This window comes from Gavia stellata, chromosome Z, assembly GCF_030936135.1.
Source record: "Gavia stellata isolate bGavSte3 chromosome Z, bGavSte3.hap2, whole genome shotgun sequence".
Taxonomy (NCBI): Eukaryota; Metazoa; Chordata; class Aves; order Gaviiformes; family Gaviidae; genus Gavia; species Gavia stellata.
Window position 1 is genome coordinate 69,123,126 of NC_082637.1, and position 21,039 is coordinate 69,144,164.

Below are 21,039 nucleotides of genomic sequence, written 5' to 3' on the forward strand. Positions count from 1 at the left end.
CCTTCAAGATTTCCTTCTTGAAGAACATCCAGCCTTCCTGGGCCCCTTTGCCCTTCAGGACCGTCTCCCAAGGGACCCTCTCAACCAATGTCCTGAACAGGTCGAAGTGCTTTCAGAAAGTGCAAGACAGACATGCTGGAGTAGCCAGATATATCCTCCAGGACAACAGTATTAAAGACATTCTTTTAGTTCTTCAAATTGGCAGTGTAATCAAAGGACAGAGATCACAATTTAACAGGCCAATATTTTATTGCTCTCCAGAAATTTTCATATCATGCAACTACTGATCGGCTTTTCCAGCTACCTGATACATTCATGGATTTGTGACGTCTGTTCAGGTTTTAAGAATCTCTTACTTCTTCTCAGTTGAGATGTATTTGATAAAATAGTCCTAGGATTATCACCTCAACATTTTGTATTTTCCCCTCTCTTTTGACATCCAAGTCCTCATATACTGTAAAGTACATTTTTACACAAAAAAAAAAGCTCCAGAGAATCTGTACTATTCCTACAGGGCACAAATAATGTTTCTAAAAACCATTCATTCACGTTAGGGTGTATTTAATAAATGGTGGCACTACATAATGGGACTTTGAACCAACACCATATGACCATACATTAATCAACAGACAGCACACTGAATAAATGAAGCAATCTTCATTATTAACAGATGGTAAGTTCTAGCAGTTGGTATTTTATAGGTTGCAAGGATAAGGACAGTATGACAAAAATGTTCAAACTGCAGTTGTTACTTTGTAAGAAAATACCATGGGATGCAAATCTGCAAGAATTTTTTTTTAAAATACCAATTTACAAATAGTCTAGTCATCAAATATAATCTTTTTCCCTTGGAATGCTGTAATTTGAGACATTTGTTCCCGGCGTCTCTTGCTTGCTTCCCACGACGGATGAAGAGGCTGCTCCAAATATGCTTTCTTATTGTCGCATTTAATACCTGCAGCTTTTGCAAATGGTTGCTTCTTGAGCTGTGGTTCCTTTTTAAGAAGAGCTGTGCAAGAAGCACAAAATAAAACATTAACTACATCATGAACCTTCATAGAAGTATGCTAAAACTACCTTGGGATTTCAGATATTGTCAAGAATTTCTTAATGAGCCATGGGGAACACATTCATCTGAATGTTCACACAAGATTTACTCATCTTGCAGCCCAGTAAATTGTCACTTGGTAGACTGCAGATAGTTAAGATTTATTATTACTGACCACATTCCAAATTTGCGTAGACAAATTCTCAACACAGTCTCAACTTTTTTCTTCACAATAAACCAATGAGATATTACCACAATGTAACTAGTATGACTGAAAAGATATCCTTGGTCTAATGAATTCCAAAATGGAACCACACACTATAAATGAAACAAAATATTGAAGCAGCTATTGAAAGAATTATTCATGAGTTAAATTACTTGTCAAATATCATAGTCTGACACCTTTACCTGTGCACGGATAACACTAATTGCTCAACATGAAGACAGACGGAAAAGCACTTTCCTGTGTAAACCCTACTTTGAGTATTTCTAATATTAAAAAATAGGAAATAGCAAACAATATTCACAAATTGAAATGAAAGATCAACAACTTGACCATTTTAGCAACAAATGTTAAAATATGTGCTGCAAATTTGAAATGAAACAAAAAACAGCCCATCATGATTAGACTGCAGAGGCAACTAAATCTCAAAATGTTTTTACTCTTCTAACTTTACCAGATTAAGTAATACATACCTGTTCTTCCATTTTTGAGAGGCTGGTCTTTAGTATGTCTAAAAATAAAAAGAATATTTAGGATTTTTCAAGAAACATGTAAGAAGACAAACACCTGTGAATAAAGAATCATCACCAGAACACTCGTGCAATGACTTTTAAAGATAACATGCAAAACCCTTATATATTGTTTCCTCTTTGTTAATAAAGAAGTAAAAATAGAAGTATTCAGTAGTAATTTAATTGGGATGCAGGTCTAGTTAGGAATCAAATGTATATGTCAGTGCTAATGTTAATATGAAAAATACGTAAGTGTCAAGAAAGCACAAGAAGACTGCAGAGTTGTTTATGTGAAAATCTCTGAATGTTTATGTGAAAATGTGAAAAAGCTGTAACTGGCCGAAATTCTCCTTGTTTGGTAAGGGCTACTAAAAATACAACAATTTCCATTACTGGGAAGGAGGGAGGGAATGAAGAATATAACAAGGGAAAAAGGTTTACCTTGTTCTGTTTTGAGATTTCGGATTAGAGGTAGACAAAGAACTGCAGAACATTGATTCTATCTTGCTTGCTTTTGCATGTGGTTTTCCTTCTTCCATGATCAGATCTTGTGCTGTCCCAGGCACTGTGTTCTTTTCTTTTTTCACCATGTTTTTCTGAAGTCTATCCTTTTCTTTTGCTGAAGAAAGATCAGTAACTGCTGCTATCTTTTTCTTTCTTTTTACTTTGCCAATGAAGAAATCATCATTGCTGTCACTGTCAGAATCTGATGACTGGTTATAAAACCTCTCTTCAGTACTATCATCAAAATACTCTTCATTAGGATGATCCTGGTCACAATCATCATTAATTACTTCTTTTGTTGCATTTAATTTGTTTATGCTCATATTTTCTTTCCTTTTTTGATAGCCAAGTTTCTTTCCTGTTTTATTCTGAGTGACTGCTTGCATTTCTACTGCCTGAAATGAAGATTCTTCTGGAGCACATGCTCTCTCCATTTCCACAGTTTTCTGTTCAGATTCACTCTCATGAAGTTTTTCAGCCACCCTGTTAGTTTCTGTTCTTATGCTCATTTTTGCTTTGTGTTCACATCCTTGCTGTTTTTGAGCTAGTTTAAGAGCTTGGTCATCCAAATTGCTATTGAAATGTTGTGCTGATTTAGGCTGTTCTTCTGACTTAGCCTTTTTTGAAGGAATGTCTTTGGCTGGGTTCTTTCTTGCATCCTTAAAAGCTTTTACAGCAGCTATACAAGAGGCAAAAGAAAAATTTTTTGTTGCAGCTACACATGAGTTTACATAAGTTACTTCAATATAACAAAATATTTTTTGCAAGTTAAATATGTTGTATTGAGTAAGCATGTTTTGAACATCCTTATCAATCATTTACTGAACACACAGGGCAAGAAATACCTTAGAGTACAGTATCAACAAAAGCGAAGAAAAGAAATTATTACCAACTGAATACACTGTTAAACTTGGGTTTAACCACGAACTTCTCTTTCAGCAAATAATCTGCAGCTGATAATCATGTTCATTTAGGGCATTACTTTCTGTGTAAAAACTGCAAACAAATAGTAAATTGCTCAGATATAATTAAATGGGTATGTTATTAACACGGTAACTTTGTGACATTATTACTAGGACTTGATCCTTTTTAATATCAATTTTAGTTGGAAAATTTGAGCTTAAAGAGAACAGAAAATAACCTAAAGAACCAGGAAAGATTCTCTAAGGATTCTGGGGACAGTTTCCAGGGAATTTAAGGGAGTCATTTGCAAAACCTTTTAGCTGCCTTTGGAAACCCAGTTGTAATGCTCCTTTTAACTTTGTATCTGCATGTTATTGTGCTCATTGCCAGTTCAGTCCTATTTAATTTAGAGATACTCCATTATATCAATTCGATTTTTAGAGTTTCTATTATGAGCCCTGTTTGTCCTATACCCTATATTTTAAATGTCATACAGCATACTGTCACATATAAGCCCATTTCAACGAACATAAATGACTACAAGCTTGTGACACTTAGTTCACTGCAGCTAGTTAAGGTAATTACAGGAGCTTTTACGGTTTTTTACTTTTCTTTTCATACTGGTTGCTCATGTCAGGAATATACAAGAACAAAGTAACACACCATGAAGCTATTGAAGTCATAAACAAATTAATATTTCATACCTTTAAGTTCAACAAATCTGGGTTTCAAGATGGGGTGTGTTGCAAGTCTTGCAATGGCTCGCTCAGTTGCAGTACAATTTGGCTATATAAAATAATTTCAAAGGCATGAAGTCAATAGAACAGCGAATACTTATACAGGTCTGTATCAGTTATGCCACAATGCATACTAATGTGATTCTGGACTATTAACTGAACAAGAGGAAAAGCTCATGACACCATAATATTTGAATATTTCTTATTTTTTCTATATTATTATCATTCTAAATGAGGAAGAATCTGGCTGCCCAAACACTGATGGAAACGTAACAGACATGTAAATCTGCTGTTTCTCACGTACTGAATAGGGATAACATGTTTGTCATTTTAAAAGCATACCAGACACATCTTTCAGAGCTAACACGCTAATTTTACATTCACTATTTCTTATAAGTGCAAAGCAAAGTCATGACTCCCCTATATAAAGAACATATTGGTAGAAGGCATTCTGCATGAAAGAATACAGCAGCTTGCAAGAAGTGCAGTATGGATGCCATAAAAACAGGCAAAATGACATAGCAGGTATTGAAGGAATATACATTAAATGCGGTTGAGAGGCAAGGTCTAACCTGATCCTTAAAGACAAACAACCTTGAATTTGATGTGGTAGAATACTGGAACTCTGCAGACTAATTCAAAGAACAAACATGATCTTCATGCTTTAATTTGAAGAAAAATGAGAAAAGTAGAGATTGTTTCCGTTTCTGACTTTCTCTTTTATGTATTAGAAGTCACAGGTATGACACATTGTAAAAGCTATCTCATTTTCAGGTTCTTGTCATCACTCTGCTTAAAGAACAAAATAAGAGGTATCTAAGACTTTTCCAAAGACAGCTTTGTCTTCTTTTTTTTGAAGGGAAGGAAAGAGGGTGTAACAGGCTTGTAAAACACAAACTTAGCAGGAAGATTTCTTAAAGCCTACAGTTCTTTGGGAGAAAGGAGAAAAGACACAATTTCCTTCCTCCTAGTGGTACTACAATGGATATATGTTTAAATTGTTGCTACCTGTGATTTGAGCTGTATGCTACAGGAAGTGCTACAGCAGAAGCCACCCGAACCAATAGATTATGAGCCTTGTAAAGAACTGGGCAAGTGCTCTGTGACCCAGCCCGAGCTGGTTTTGGTGCCCAACAACTCAACACAACACGGTGCCTCTCCTGTGCTGAGTGACCACCGCAAGAGATGAAGCCCAGGTCACAGGTATGTAATGGTAGAGAATAAGGGGTGGAGACTGTACTGGCTCTGCCCTGGGATGGAGTTAACTTTCTTCATAGCAGCCAAGACAGTGCTGTGCTTTGGATTTGTGACTAAAACATTTTAGAGTTGGTAACACACCAATGTTTTAGTTATTGCTGAGCAGTGCTTGCCCAGCATCGAGGCCTTCTTTGTTTCTCACTCTGCTCTCCCAAAAAGCAGACAGGGGGTAAGCAAGAGGTTGGGATGGAAATACACCTGGGACAGCTGATCCAAATTGACCAAAAGGATATTCCATTCCATATAAAGTCATGCTCAGCAATATAAGCTCAAGGAAAGGAAAAGGACGAGGAGGATGTTTGTGGTTATGGCATTTGTCTTCCCAAGCAACTGTTTTGTGAAATGAAGCCCTGCTTTCCAGGATGTGGCTAAACATCTGCCCACTGATGGGAAGTAGTGAATAAATTCCTAATTCTCCTTTGCTTGCACACACAGCTTTGCTTCACTTATTGAACTGCCTTTATCTCAAGCCATGAGCTTTTCTCACTTTTGCTCTTCTGACGCTATCCCCATCCTTAGCGGGTGGGGTGAGCGAGTTGCTGCTGGGTGCTTAGTTGCTAGCTGGGATCAAACCACAACATAAACGCTACCTAATACATCAGCAGCGCATGTTTAAAGTGTCTGATTTGCTTGACATAAAAGTGCTCAGTGGGGAATCTTGTTTGTATGTACATTTTCTTCCAGCAGAATCATGCCACTTAGTATAAACAGTTACGTATTCATTGCAGAAGAGAGATGAACATTTCATGCCAACTACTAGTGCAGGAGAGTCACTTTCAGTGCTTTGGTCTGAACGAAACAGAGCAGAAGACACTACAGCTACAGCAGAGCCAGGACTTCTAAATGCAGAAACATTTAATTGGTTTGCAAAATGTAAATCTTGTTCCTCAACCAATGCAAAGCAAATCTTATTTGTATTTCCTTCGCCATAGTTCTAAGAGCTTACAAAATATACTCTGGGTATGTCTGCTCATATTTCATGTTTGAAGTGCAGCGCATCTGGGAATTCTAGCACTTTCCTTTCTCCTCAAGTCTCTGCTATTACAATGTTATTTCTTCAGGTCAAGAAAAACTGGAGAAATGTTTTCTCTGCAGACTGTCTACAGAGCTGTGAACACTGGCCAGAGGAGACAGGTCAAAAGATGGGTTCATTTCCAAGGGCCACAGACTGGCATACTTTCAGGCTAGCCTAGCTCTGAGAACTTTAAACCTGAATTTTGATCCCCATGTGACAGTGCTGCATGCTGCCACCACATTCCTGGGACAGCAAGCTCACATTTCTGAAGATCAAACATTATTTTCTTTGGAGATTTTTCTATAGCTGGAAAATCTATTTCTGAACTTAATTAATACACTTTTTCCCTCAGCTACTTCCTGTGGGTTTTGAAAGAATATACCATGAAGTTCAGAAAGCAGCAGCAGCTTCTGTGCAACATCTGGTGTCCTTTAATTCAAATATTTATAGAAATGGTTTAAGCATATACATGCCAATCCATATGGAATAACCACATTTTTTCCTTATAGCAAAATACTTCACAAACACTACTCATACTAATAGACAGTAGCCAACAAACATACAATATGACATTCACATTCTTTAAAATCTCTCATTTTTCTGTTTTTTTGGCACATCCAATGCACAATTTATTTTTCCTCAGGTATTTTCCAGTATATAAAACCTTGGCAGAATATAAAAATTAACATAAAAACGTCAACTGTATTTACAGCAAGAACACCCTTTCTGCCTCCTTCTGCCCCCAGTATGTTTAATTATGCAGATACTGGAATGGAACACATTTGTTCTCACATGTTCCTGCTACTTCTTTTATTATTTTGCACTATTGATTTTTTCAAGCAAGAATGTCCTAGTACTTTCCATAGGAACATTCTCCCCCCATTCAGTGTGCAACTGAGGCTCTGCGAAATGAACAAAGCACTGAGTGGTGTATAGTCACACTTTTCAGTGAGAAGTTGTAAGCTACATACAGAACCACCTGAAAGTCAAGAGTCTCCTCAAACTTTTTATCTTGGTAAGTGATGCATTGTTTCTGTACATAGTATTAAAGACATCTATCTATCATCACTGACACATTTCATTAAACTCCATGTGGACATTTAACGGAATTAACTGCACTGATCTCCGTATTTTCAAATCTCTTAAAATAAAAAGAAACACAAACTGCACAAACAAGCATTCTTCATCCTGAATGGCAGATGTGCACACAGATGCACAAACCTCAAAACGTAACTTGTCAGTTATAGCATAATAAAGCTGCAGTTGTAAAACTTACACATACACAAACACACATGTATGCCCCACATAAGGGAGACAAGCTTTGTACCATGTGGCAATGACTGGGAAGAGAACGGACATTACAAGCTTGCTAGGACAAAACCAGAATCACAATGCAAGTTTTGACTTGTGGTGGAATACAAGTCAGAAGAAGCATGGAACGGTTCTGAGAGCTTGCAGCACTGGATAAAAAAAACCTGTCAGGCAGAAGTTGTGTGGGTAGTACCTGCTTCATGCAACACAGATGATAAAGTGAGAATGAGAAACTGAGTGTCTCAGGGCCTTCGGGCAGATGGGATTGCAGGAGTTGAAAGGGATACCTTGTTAGCATGCTTGAGATGGTAGAGCTTCGGGAATAATTAAAGGGCAGAAACCTTGAATTAACTGGGAAACATGAAATGGAGACTTCTGACCATCGCTTCATTCTGGTTACTCTTCCTGTCCAAGTCAACTTTTATTCGTACTCTCTCTGTTATAATTATGATCAATAATATGAAAGAAAGAGGTCATACTTCTATTCTTCAATTGACTTTTGTACAAAAGGGGATTGCCTTGTTACAGGTTTCATCAGAAAAAAGACTGCTACTAGAAGAGTATACTACTACAAAGACTACTACTAGAATTTCAACTGGGTCAAAAGACAGTGCTACCAAACTGGTAACGCTTGGTGGCCCTGCATCTATCACTTTAGATCATCTCTCAGTTATTTAAAATGATGACAATCAAATGGAGACAGTCAGAAACCCACTGACAAATATGCAGTACATGGCAAAAGCCATGACACAAAAAGTAACGTTGAAGCATGTCATACTCAAGTTCCTAAACTAACTGGAAGTGCAGTTTAACCTCGAGTGTAACAACAGCCTGATTTTACGCCAAACAAAGTGGCAGAGACAATGCTAACCAGGGTAAGCATGAAAAAAAAAATATCCCAAATTGTGGGCCAAAAGAAGATGTCATTGCAATACCCTTTGTAGCAGCTTAGGAGAAGAACTGTCTATTAAAAAAAATCCCAGAAAACCTGTTAATCCACATGTTCTTCGCAGAGCTCTAACTATAGTTACAGCTGTCCTTCATAATAGAAGATGTGGTTAATGTGGAGTCACAGGATGGCTGAAGGTGCCAGATCATGGCTGCCACCCAAGTCCATCCCATGACCTCATACTGCTTTGGACTAAGACCCTTCAGAAAAGTTACTTTCTGACTGTGAAATGCTGCTAGTTTGCCCTCTTCCTTTACGTCTGTAAGACATACAGTATGTGATTTGTAGCCATCAGACACGGTGAGTATTTTGGTATGAGAGGTAACTGGTTATTGGTATCACTCGTGGCAGCACTGCTGCCTCTCAGATCCTGACAGGAAGAGAATGTTTGTTGATTGTGGTGGGTTGACCCTGGCTGGACACCTGGAGCCCACCAGAGCCGCTCTATCACTCTGCCTCCTCAGCTGGACAGAGGCACATTGTCTCTTTCACTCCTTCCTCAGGGGCAGGACTCTACACACTCTTCCCCTACTCCAGGCTGGGGTCCCTCCCATGGCAGACAGTCCTCCATGAACTTCTCCAATGTGAGTCCTTCCCACAGGTTACAGTTCACAAACTGCTCCAGCGTGGGGCCTTTCCATGGGGTGCAGTCCTTCAGGAACAGACTGCTCCAGTGTGGGTCCCCCACGGGGTCACAAGTCCTGCCAGAAAACCTGTTTCAGTGTGGGCTCCTCTCTCCATGGGCCCGCAGGTCCTGCCAGAAGCCTGCTCCAGCGCAGGCTTCCTACGGGGTCACAGCCTCCTTTGGACATCCCCCTGCTCCGGCGTGGGGTCCTCCACGGGCTGCAGGTGGATATCTGCTCCACCGTGGACCTCCATGGGCTGCAGGAGTACAGCCTGCCTCACCATGGTCTTCACCACGGGCTGCAGGGGAATCTCTGCTCCGGCGCCTGGAGCACCTCCTCCCCCTCCTTCTTCACTGACCTCACTGACTGCAGAGTTGTTTCTCTCATATATTCTCACTCCTCTCTCCAGCTGCAGTTGCTGCTGCACAGGTTTTTCCCCCCCTTCTTATATATGTTATCCCAGAGACGCTACCACTGTTGCTGATGGGCTCAGCCTTGGCGAGCGGTGGGTCCCTCTTGGAGCCGGCTGGCATTGGCTCTATCGAACATAGGGGAAGCTTCTAGCAGCTTCTCACAGAAGCCACCCCTGTAGCCCCCCCTGCTACCAAAACCTTGCCATGCAAACCCAATACACTCACCTTGGTAACAGGAGGATGGATCAACTAGGGAATGCAGTAAACAGGTCTCTGTTGGATTTGACAAGAGTTTACAAGAGAGTGGTTCTCCCAAATGCAGAAATAACTGAGAGCAATCCCATAGTATTCAAAGGAGAGAAGCATCAGCACTAAATGCTTCAGACTCTGCACCGGAAGTAGATAGCCAAAACCTGTCAGATTTATAATCAACTTTTACTCAGTTTTAACTCAAACTTCCCCACTTTTATGTGTAAGATCAAAGTGATAGGACAGGTGTTACAGAAAAGTAGCTACGAAGCTTAACAGCAAGACAGGTGAGAAGTTCTTATGGCAATTACTTCAGTACGGATCTCAGGAGATCATGCAAGTTTCAACAGATTCTTTTTTTTCATTTGACTATACACAATTTTTAAAATAGACTGATGAAAAACTTCCAACTGAAGCTAAAATGTATCTCCTAACACATCTAAAGCCTTTGCTAAAAAACCTCAGCAGGATAATGTCTTGTAATAGAACAACAGAAGAAAAACTGAACAATTTCTTACAAAACATCAAGATACACAAGCAAACCTGAAGTCCCCCTTGGCTTCTTGTTTACTATTCTTTTCAACACTTGCCAGAGTTTATATTGGTTTACATTGTTTTCTGTTATCGTGGTAATTCAACCATGAAAATATTTCGATATTTACTTTATTTATCTTGCAAGCATTATGGAAGGTGAAGACCCACAGCAACTCTGGACAATCTTTTCGCTCATCTGCAGAAGTGCACACAATAGAAGGTAAAGGTCTGGAGAATCTAGCTGACCTTGCATTGATGGCAGTAGCACTGACTGTCAACTCATCGCTGACTTCTGCAGACTCTTGAATCCTGCATGAGGGATAAGCATGAGATTCTTCTAAATACTATCAAAGTGCTTACACTGCCCTAACTTCATTTGTATGTCTGGACCAAAGCTATTCTTTTCCCCATAACTTGTTCACTTAGATTTACCTTCACTCCTACATCCAGTTTGGCTTGTCTTTCATCAAAAAGGAGTATGAAGTGTAAACTTGTTTCTATCACTGTCTCCTTTTCTTTTAAAATAAGAATTTCAAAATAGGCAATAAATTCAAACAAAAATAGATTTCTTGCTATTCTTTGCTGCATGCATGATAAAAAATACCTACTATCCAAGTATTTGAAAAAGTCTAAAGGCCCTTTGAAAAGCCTAGCACTTCACAAGTGTTAGAAGACCGTATTTAATTGGAGTATAAGACAGTCAATAGAGTTTTTCTGGATTAACCTGTCATAACTAATTTAGCCAACCATACAAGTGTGAGGTAAATGATTATTTTTCTGATTGGGAAATGATCAAAAAGATATAGTGTTTCATCCCGAACTACCACAGTTATCTACAGCAGAGCTTGGCATAAATCCCAGACCTGCCCAAGTACAAATTATGTACTTAATCTTCTACTAATTCTTTCCTTCTTCTCTTTATGCATAAAATAATTCCTATGTTTGTTTCAATAAAGAAAAGTCAGAGCAAAAAATCTTGAATAAAGTGGGCATGGATTCTTAATTATCTCCTCATGGAGAACAGAGTCAGCTCTAGGTGTAAGCTGAAACAGCAAGATTGTGGGAAAAATCACATGCTGCTAACTCTTCTTCACTTCTTCCAGGGCTAGTAAGAATATGTGTCTCTAATCCTCTCAGTCTGACATCCCACACAAACAATGCCCACATTTTTTAAGGAAAAAAGTTAACTTCTTAAGGTTATGAAAGAGGACATAAAGCGAGCTCCGTGCCAACTCCCCCCCACAGTTGTGGTGGTCTAACTTATTGTGACTACCAACACTGAAAACTCTGCTGGCCTTTGAGAAAACCTAGAAGCGTGTTGAACACTACTTTACGCTCTGGACAAATATGTCTACAATGTGGACAAATTCCCAGTGGAAAGCAGTTGTGAAGAGAGTACTCCCTGTATTAGACTCTAAAAAAATTATTAAGAAATAGCTGTAATGTAAAACTATGACATAATTTGTATTGTACATCCAGTAGAATTAACCAGTACAAAATACGTACAGTTCTGACTTATAGCAATGTAAAATCAAATACATAAAACATAACAGTATAAAGGCTACATGTTTTTGCTTTTTGTATATAGCTTTGTATAAAACAAATGCATTTCATATATTTTGACATTTGAACAGCTGAGGCACAATACCACTATAAAATATGTCTTGCCAAACTGAATAAAAAAAAAATTAGTACACAGCACAGTAAAATAGATGCCACTAAAAAAAAACCCCACCCACAAAAAATCCAACCAAACCCCACCCCAACCCAAATCAAGCAGAAGACAATAATTTTGAGAAGGTATACTGGAAAGCAAAATATAATGAAATAGAAACCCTGAAGCAAAAAATGTACTTCAGGGGGAATAGAAACAAAGTGCATCTCAGATAACAGGCAGTAGCTGTGAACAATACCAAGAGAAAAGTCTTTGCCACAAAATTCACATAGACTTCTTCAGAGTACATAATGAAATTTGGAGGAAAGGTCATACAGAAATTAGTTTGACAACCACTGCATATCAGATCTGAAACTACAAATGACTTTTGCAGAAGAGTGAAGTTGACAGATTGTTTGCTCGTAACTGGCCATGTAGAATGAGGGTCTGGAGACTCAAAATAGGCAGTTGTTTATTAACTCTGAACAGGGAGTTAAGCTGGCCAATCTCAAAATAAAATCTGAAACAACCTCTATTTGGGAAAACAAAATGAAAAAAATTGATTACTTATTTGTTACAGAAAAGAGAGCAGAAATACAAAGTAGACCAACAACACTCAGGCAGTGCTGCAAGCTGAGCAGGAAACAGAATTGTCCAAGTTCACTACAACCTGAATGCATTTGAGCCTCCAAGATCCAGCTGTGCATCATGGGCATGTCCAAAGACTGAGTGGAAGCAGATGGTAGCAAATAAATTGGCGAGATACAGGGACGAGCTCCACATCATTAAAACTATATAATAGACCAAGAAGTCCACAGTATTCTGCCTTGGATGAACCTGAGAAGTTTCAGAATTGAGATATCCACCAGTCTCGTTATGAATTCAATTTGGTGACAAAACTCTGTACCAAACTTTCAGGGATGTAATTTTGAGACCTCCTTACAATATTTCTCTGTAAAACAGATGCTCAAACCTCAAATTATCACTTGTCAGATGCAGCCCGATACAGCACCATATGTATAAACACATATGAAAGACAGTTTATAACACGAGAAAGTAGACATAGTTCAGATCTTCAAATGTAAAACAGATGCAAAGCTTCAAAACTAGCTACTATTTGAAAAACAAGCTGCAATTTAATCAGGTGTGTTTCAGATAATTTGTAATGTAAAGGTAAAAGATTTATCCCTGTCAATAAACCCTGTCTTGCTCAGACCTTCACACTTAAAAGCATTACCACCAGGAAACACACCTATATATAATTGAAGTATTGTCAGGTCAATGTCTTCAGATAAATCTCTCAGGAGAGATGTATTTATGTTCAGTGCACTGCTGAAGGAACTAAATATGAGAGCCAGGGGTCTGAAGGCACAAACGACTTAAAGACTTTACAAACACTGCACACACTAACCAGGGGTAAGCCATGTTATAATATGCTATTCAAAACAAAACAGAATTTCTTGGCATACCACATTGCAATTTTTGTGCACAATTGAAAACAGATTTCTTTTAATCTATATGTTTTTCATCCACTTTCTGAAAAAGACAATGGAAATATAAATTCTGTTCACTGAAAAACTATTAAACCATCTGAGATAAACATACCAGTTCTTTGGCACCAAAATGTAGATTTTCCATCATTAAGTCTATTGAGGGAGTATATGCATTCGAAACTTACTCTAATGATAAACACATGTCAGATATATATGGAAGACCTGATATTACTTGAGTATATCAGCTCATGGATGTAAAATAAATGGAAATCCTGTATATTCACATTTTATAGCAGGTATTTCACCATATGGCACACAGAACAGTCACCTTTATGCTTAGAGACTCTTGGGCATCTTCAAGGCCATTATATTATTATTACTGAACTCTGGCATGCAGAATTTTCCTAACATGTAATCACTCAACCATTTCAATTGTCATGAAGTTATTTGTATTCCAAACCCAAGAAAAACTAGACCATTACGCTTTAAATTCAATGTTGTTATACTTATCACTAAGTACTAGTTACCTCATGTTTCCCATACTTTCTCTTACCTAGTAATCTTGCCATAGCGGGGCAATATGCTGTAAACTTGTGCTCTTGTTTTACCAAGCTGCAACTTTTTAATGTAGCCGGTCTTAGAAGCTACACTCATTGACATCCCAATAGATGAGATTTTTCTTTAAACAGAATTCCAGTAATTCAAGAACATCTAGTTTTTCTCCTTCTACAGTTAAGTTTTAAAAAGTTCAAGCAATAGTGCCTCCAGCACTTTTCTTCTAATTTTCCAGTGTTAACAGACTGATGGGCTTCATATTGAGCTGAAAGAGCCATCATAATTCTACAACTTCTTTTTTTTTAAGTTTTATTTTTGTAAATCACAATTTCTTTATTCTGAATTGCAGCACTTTAAAAACTGACATGGATAGCAAAGGAGGGAAGAAATCGGAATGGTTTCATATTTTATTTTTATATGATATATAATGAAAAACTGATAGAGTTTCACCTATAAAAAGAGCAAAAGACAGGAGCAGCTGTTTTTCATTTTTAGAAATATCAGGAATGCCAGATTTATTTTTTGCTGATTGTGTAATGCAATTCTGAGTCACGCTACAAAGCATATATACAGAAAGAGCTTTCCCAGTTAGTAATGTGTGAGTAGCTGTCAGTCTTTAACATAAGTGTTTACAATTGTTTATATAACATTAAAGACATCTTAACACTTTAAGTTCTCTAAGCAACCAAAATAATGGAAGATTGCAACTCATGTATGTTCTACCCTACATTCCCTCTCCTTGAACTTATCTTCTGTGCCAACTCTATGGTGCTTCTCAAAACAAGTTCAAGAGGTAATGAACTAAGGCCATCTTTCCCTTAGTGGTACACCGATCTTGGTTTCTCACACAAAAAAACACCTGTTGGAAGTTAATGCTTTTAAAACCACCTCCAGTAACCTTGGTTGAAATTGCTCAATTGGTACCATTACAGCAGAGGATTAACTTACGAGGATTAGCAGACACATAGATGGCAAGACAGGAAAAACATTTTGCTTTCTCATTTGATTGAGCACATCCTTCTCCCTGCCCCTTCACGTGGATCAACTTTGTAAACTGATTACTTTCCTTACGGATACATAAAGGATACAATTATAAGATTCTCTCTTCAGTACCCAAATGAATAAAGGGTAATTGAAAACTCTCACTATTAATATCTGTCTTAAATTTGCAGCTTCTCTAATCTCATTTAGCATTTTCTGTTCACGATCACCAGTCTGACTAGAGGCTGTAGCACATTACTAGTATCAAACTTTTAGGACAGTTAGAACTTCCATTCAAAAGGCTTCTTAGTGGTTCTCTTTTCCTGTAATAAATTTGTGCTGTTAGATTTGAAATACAGTGCTTCACAACACAGCGCCACTCTCATGCACATACATCCTACGCCATTATCCCTGTAAAGATGGTACCTTTCATTAATTATCCTCCTTCCACCAGGTCTTCAAGATATCTACTATGTCATCATTCGTGATGGCATTATATGTCAGGTATTCTAGTTTCCCCCATTAATTTTTTCGGTTCAAGGATTGGTATGGAAGCATTCATAATTTACATCCTTTGTCTGTAGCTTGGTATTGGAGGTGCCAATCAGCTGGCACTGTAGGCAGTCTGATTTACCTTCATTATTTATTGGACCAAGCTGTTCCCTCCTTGGCCTTTAAGAGACATCCTGAAAAGTAGCCACATGCCTCCTGTTGGTCATATCAGTGTGAATCAGCTGTTTTTCCATGCATATCATTTTTCCCCTGCTTTTAGTTTAAGTATTCCTTTATGACCTTTAAAATTTTCAGTGCCGGCAGCCTGGCACAGTTTTGATACAGCTCATCTTTCCTGTCCAGCTTCCTCTTGCCCCAAAAGTTCCCCAAACACTTAAATCTCTCCTTTCGATACCATACTCTCATCCATGCATTGAGATTCTGGACCTCTGCCTGCCTCTTGGGCACTGTATGCAAGGCTGAACAGTATTTTGGAGAAGGATACCAAGGAGATTCTGGACATCAGTAACTTGGCCCTCCTTTATTAAAAAAAAAAAAAAAAAAAAAAAAAAAAGCACCAAACCAACCACCATACCTTGAGAACCTCTTGTTAAGCTACTTTTTTGTCTGCATTTTCTTCAAGGAAAGCATAAACCAAAGACTACTTCTAACATTTTCTTCTATTGTTCCCATGACAGCTAGTATCCAGTATGATATTTATACATATTACTTAAATACTCATTTAAAATAGGAATGAAAGTTAAGAGTTGCTTGTCTTTCATCAGTGCTGTGATATAGGTCTTTCTGGGACTCAGAAGATACACCCATCTACATGTGAAGCACCATGCATCACAACATCGCTACCACAGGCATATCTGAGCTTAAAAAAACTGCTCTTCCTCACCCACCTTTTTGTCTATTTATGCTCTTGCAAGTGTGTTTATTGTAGCTGAATTACCTAGATGATCCAAGCCAAATATTGCTTACAAAAATGTGAATTAATCGGCTCCCTCTGAGCTTTACTGACAACAATATGCCTGCCCACATTCTGGTCTGACACAGCACGTAAGTGAAACTAGCATATTCAAATCAAAAGCAATCACATCACTTTTGAGACTGAGCCTTGTCTAAGGGCAGGAAGGCACTTCAATAATCTTGAACAATCAGTTCAGCCAGGCAACAAAACTAAGTAATACAGCTTCAGAGGAATGCAAATGAGTGGTAGAAAGATCTCTGGACTAGTAATTTAAAATTTGACAGGAGACAGCCTTTTTGTGTCAGAGATAAACATAGTATCTCTGTGAAAAACTGCCAAAGTTACTAGCAGTTTATTTCAATGCTGAACTTTAAAAAGATTCTTTCCAGAATGGACAAAATTCAAGCTGTAATTAAACTGAGATCACTGCAATCGCTACTCTGCTGTTGAAGATGATGGTAGCTTTGGTCTAGTCTGTCTCCTTGCTCTCAAATGATGACCCTGCTGAGGCCCATGTGTGGCAGCCTAGTTTGAATGCAATGGGGGTAACGGAGAAGAGCACTACAAATTTGCCCAGAGAAAGTAAGGGAAAGAGTATGAGTGTGGGGAAGGAACGGCTAACCAAAGGTGTGAGGACAATGGACAGAAAATAGCATAGAAAGGAGCCTGAACTCTCCCACTGGAAGCCTGGGAGGGATTGATACTGACTGGGATAGCAGACAGATGGACAATCAGGTGGAGAAGTAGGTGGGAGAAGAGTGGAGAAAGATTTGTCAAAAACTGATGGACTTAGTTTTATACTGACATAAAACTTCAGTTGCAGCCATAGCAATGCATTCTAGGTTCTAAAATGTAGAGGAGTATATATAAAAGATATGCTAAACAGCTTGCAGTTCAAGTGATCAAATTTGGAAGATGAGAAACCTTCAGGAAAAGAAAACAAAAACCAATCAGTTACACAGAGAAAGTATTTACGCCTGAATGTGATATTCATCACTGAATGCAAAATTCTTCACTTCATCAGTAGTCTTAGGAAGACCACAGACATTCCTGTTTAACGTTAACATCTGGTGTTTGACATGGAAAATTCTCAGGAAACAGTGGCTTCATACATTCAGTGTAACTTCCATTCAAACAGAGTCAAAATACTCAGGACAAAAAGCATTCAACTCTGCAACACTGATTCCCAGCATCAAGCCAACTATTTTAGCCTGTGTTACAGGAAATTGTGCTATTAAATCAATGCAACACATTTCCAAAAGTATAAGAAGTTGACAGATGCAACTATTACATAGAGAAAGGTGTATCTGATATGCAAATGAATACCTTTATTTCCCCACTGGAATAAGAAAGGAGCATAACATAACATTGTAAGTACAAGGGAATACACTCATTCTGAAGTGAAAGTAAGTAATGTTGATAACAATGTTTCCAATAATTGATACTTAGAAAGAAGCAGGGGGATGAGATTGAGATTGTTAACAAGAGTCCAGGTAGGTGATCATTAAGCTATTAAATTATCACATATTCTTCTTATAATTATGCTCTGATTGTCTATACACAATTTCTAATTTAAGAAGAGTGTGACAACCAGAACTTAGATAAAAAAAATAGAATGAAGTTTTTCATGGGTCCCTCAAAAACTCCAGCCATTCACCCCCACGTTGCCACAATCAAACCACGAAACAGCAAAGTGCAAAGAATTAATGATAAGCATATTATACGAAGCTGATGGGTTATCACATCAGTATTACACACAAGACTGATTCATACAGTAGTCCTCTCCCTGTGGTTTATGGATTGTAAACAAAATATTTTCATAAGCAAAGAATGTTAAAAATCCACATAAGTAATTATCTAGATATGCTGCTATTAAAGGCGCTAACAACAGAAACAGAGGTTTTATATCAATAATAACATCTATCCTAATCAGAATGTTTTTGTAGTGAGTAGAGTTCTTCAGCGGGGCTTGAGGAGGGGGAACAGGGGAGGAAGTTGTGGAAAAATCCCCCAAAGCCCAAACGAAAGACAGCAACTATTCTGTGCTTCATCCAAAGCCTCTGAAGTTAATGGAAAGTCTTCAATTAAACTGCAAGAGATTCTTTTATGATTTAGTGCATTTCCTCAGATTAAATCCACAGAGAATACAGGGGTTTTGTTTTTATGTATTTTCCACTAGGAAGTACATTTTTAAAATAAATTAAGGGAAAGATCACAAGTGTACATTCAGGATTGTCAACTAAAATAGAAAACTTTGTATTTTTTAAAGTTAGAAAATACAGATATGACTGTTCCTTCTTGGATGCACATGTGTTTAATCAAAAGTTCTACTTGATTCAGAAATAACATCTTTCTTTCTTTCGCTGTCACACAGGTAAAAAGTACTAGCAGTATCAAGTTTAAAACTTCCTTAATAAATAAGTGTATTCATTAGAATAAATGTTATGCTTTTATTGGTTGTGTAACCATGTCTTTTATGTGTTAGTGTCTTGTAACCAAAGATTACCATCTAGTAATAGAATCTGGGGAACCTGATGCTCCAAATAATTACTTACTGACTGTTAATTAATGCCTTAAAGTTAGCAGCGTTTCATAAACTGCCTTTTGCAGATTGTTGGTGTGAAACATGTTTTCAGTGTACATCTACAAAGAAGAACATGAAACAACACAAGCACTGTGACTACTCTATCCTTGCTCTTTTTTTGGTTACTGATGAGAGAGAGGTTGTGGACTGATAGACTAATCTCAGGCCATCACCTGCATAGTTTAAAAAGGAGGTGATATGAATCCGAGAAATGCTATTTTAATAATGTGATTTAAACACTCTTTTGAAAGAAATAAAGGTAATACATAGTCAGTCCTGTAACTTCATCCTTTTTGTTCCTGTCTGCCCTGGGCAGAAATACCTTTCTACTTCTTTCTCATGTCCTTGCCCAAGGACTTCCGTAGTCCTACGCCAGAGATCCAGTGAATTCATGGAGGAGTTTGGGAGGTGAAACAGGGTCTTCGCACATATGAAGCAGTAGAACTCTCATTTGATAAATCATAGAAAACCTTTTCTTACTACTGTTAGTATCTAAACTGGTTCCCCAATCCCAAATTCATTTGAGCCATATAGGTAAAGAGCCATAGATATTAAATTCATGCATCCCTGAAATAATCCCCAAAACTTTAACTGTAGCATAACAGCCTTTGGGCATCCATTAAAAAAATCTGCACCTGAAGCTAGGCAGCACTGTCACCCCTCCAAAATCATGTTAAGTACAGCTGTCTTCATCAGGCAGCTTAGACTTTTAACGATCAAAATCATACCGTGCACCAGGCTGTTCAGTCAAATCCTGGCACGTTTCTCTATGGCCGTGTATAAGCTGCCTGAAATCCTGTTTCTAAAGCCTTCAAATTCCTTTTAAATTCCAAACAAGACAAAGTTGGTTCCTGATCATGAAGCAATCCAAAATAAGCTCACCAGGCCTTACATTAGCAAAAAAAAGAGGTTCTGAGAGCTAGTAATGGCTTACATTTCTGGTCTAGAAGAAATTTCTCAACAGATTTAGAAATTGTGGCAAGCTTTTCAGTAATCTTGAGACTCAAAGGGATGTGGCATGGCCCCAACAAATTGTGAAGATCACAATATAATCAAAATTTGCTGTGCAGAATCCTGTTTCCGGACAAGCATCTGCATTATTCAAACATGACAGGATTGGAGTAACAGGTAGAAATACAGGACTTAGTAAGAAAAGGTGGTGCTCTTCTCAAGGACCACAGATTAGAGCTCAAAGCAAAAAAAAAGGAAAACTATACTACTAAGGTTATGCGAAGATTGTATCTGGAAGCAAAAAATAGAGGATGTATTTATCATCTGCGAATATTTGTTGGTATTTCTGCAAGTCAGAAAAGCATGTGCTCAATTCAAGCTCTGACAATAATGTATACTGGTACTCTAGTCTTCATTCAAAGAAAAATACAACAGTTCTTTGCAGTTTCAGTTTCAATTTTCCCCCTCCCCTCCAAAAATCTAAAAACTAAATGAGATGCTACAGTAAGTTCGTCAGTATCTGTTAGCACTAGTGCAAAGGCAACAAATCCAACTGCAGTTACGATGACGGTGTTCACAGGTGGACCAATGTCCCCTTTTCTGAGAAACAGCACAGATGACACATATAATTTCTCTAATACCAGAAAAATATTAATACATAATAACCTATCTATCCTGCCTGTCTTAACCTATGTTAGCAGTAAGTTGAAGATAACAGTTAAGACCTTTGTCAGTTCCCAAGTCAGTTTCCTGCTTGTAATGAATAGCATTTTTAGGATCAGCTTCCGATTTATATTCGGTGTGCTGGAGCACAACACTAATGAACCAAGCCTCGCTCTCTTATCAGTTTAGGTACATATGCTGTAAGGAACACTTCAAAATGCAATCACAGCTGGAAATACCAGTTTAAAAAAACATTAGTCAACAGGTCTGCCACATGTTTTTTAATTTTACTAATGGCTGGCAAATATATTTGTGGCAGACAGGACACAACTGTGTACAGAAAGTGCACAAAAACTCAGTCAAAACCTAGAAAATACAGGTTCCATTTTTCAACAGCTGCAACTAAGCA

At 38.0% G+C, this 21,039-nt stretch overlaps 1 protein-coding gene across 1 annotated transcript in view; it reads right to left on the reverse strand.

The window, feature by feature from the left end:
* Positions 1–264: 264 nt before the first annotated feature.
* The window catches only part of SRFBP1 (serum response factor binding protein 1), a 77,804-nt gene continuing 57,029 nt past the window's right edge, over positions 265–21,039 (reverse strand). Inside the window, exons 5-8 of the mRNA XM_059833985.1 lie at positions 3,895–3,976; positions 2,225–2,966; positions 1,745–1,782; positions 265–1,009 (exon numbers count right to left, since the gene is read on the reverse strand). Of these exons, the coding sequence (XP_059689968.1) occupies positions 822–1,009; positions 1,745–1,782; positions 2,225–2,966; positions 3,895–3,976 (1,050 nt within the window). The 3' untranslated portion in view covers positions 265–821. The remainder of the gene's footprint in view (positions 1,010–1,744; positions 1,783–2,224; positions 2,967–3,894; positions 3,977–21,039) is intronic.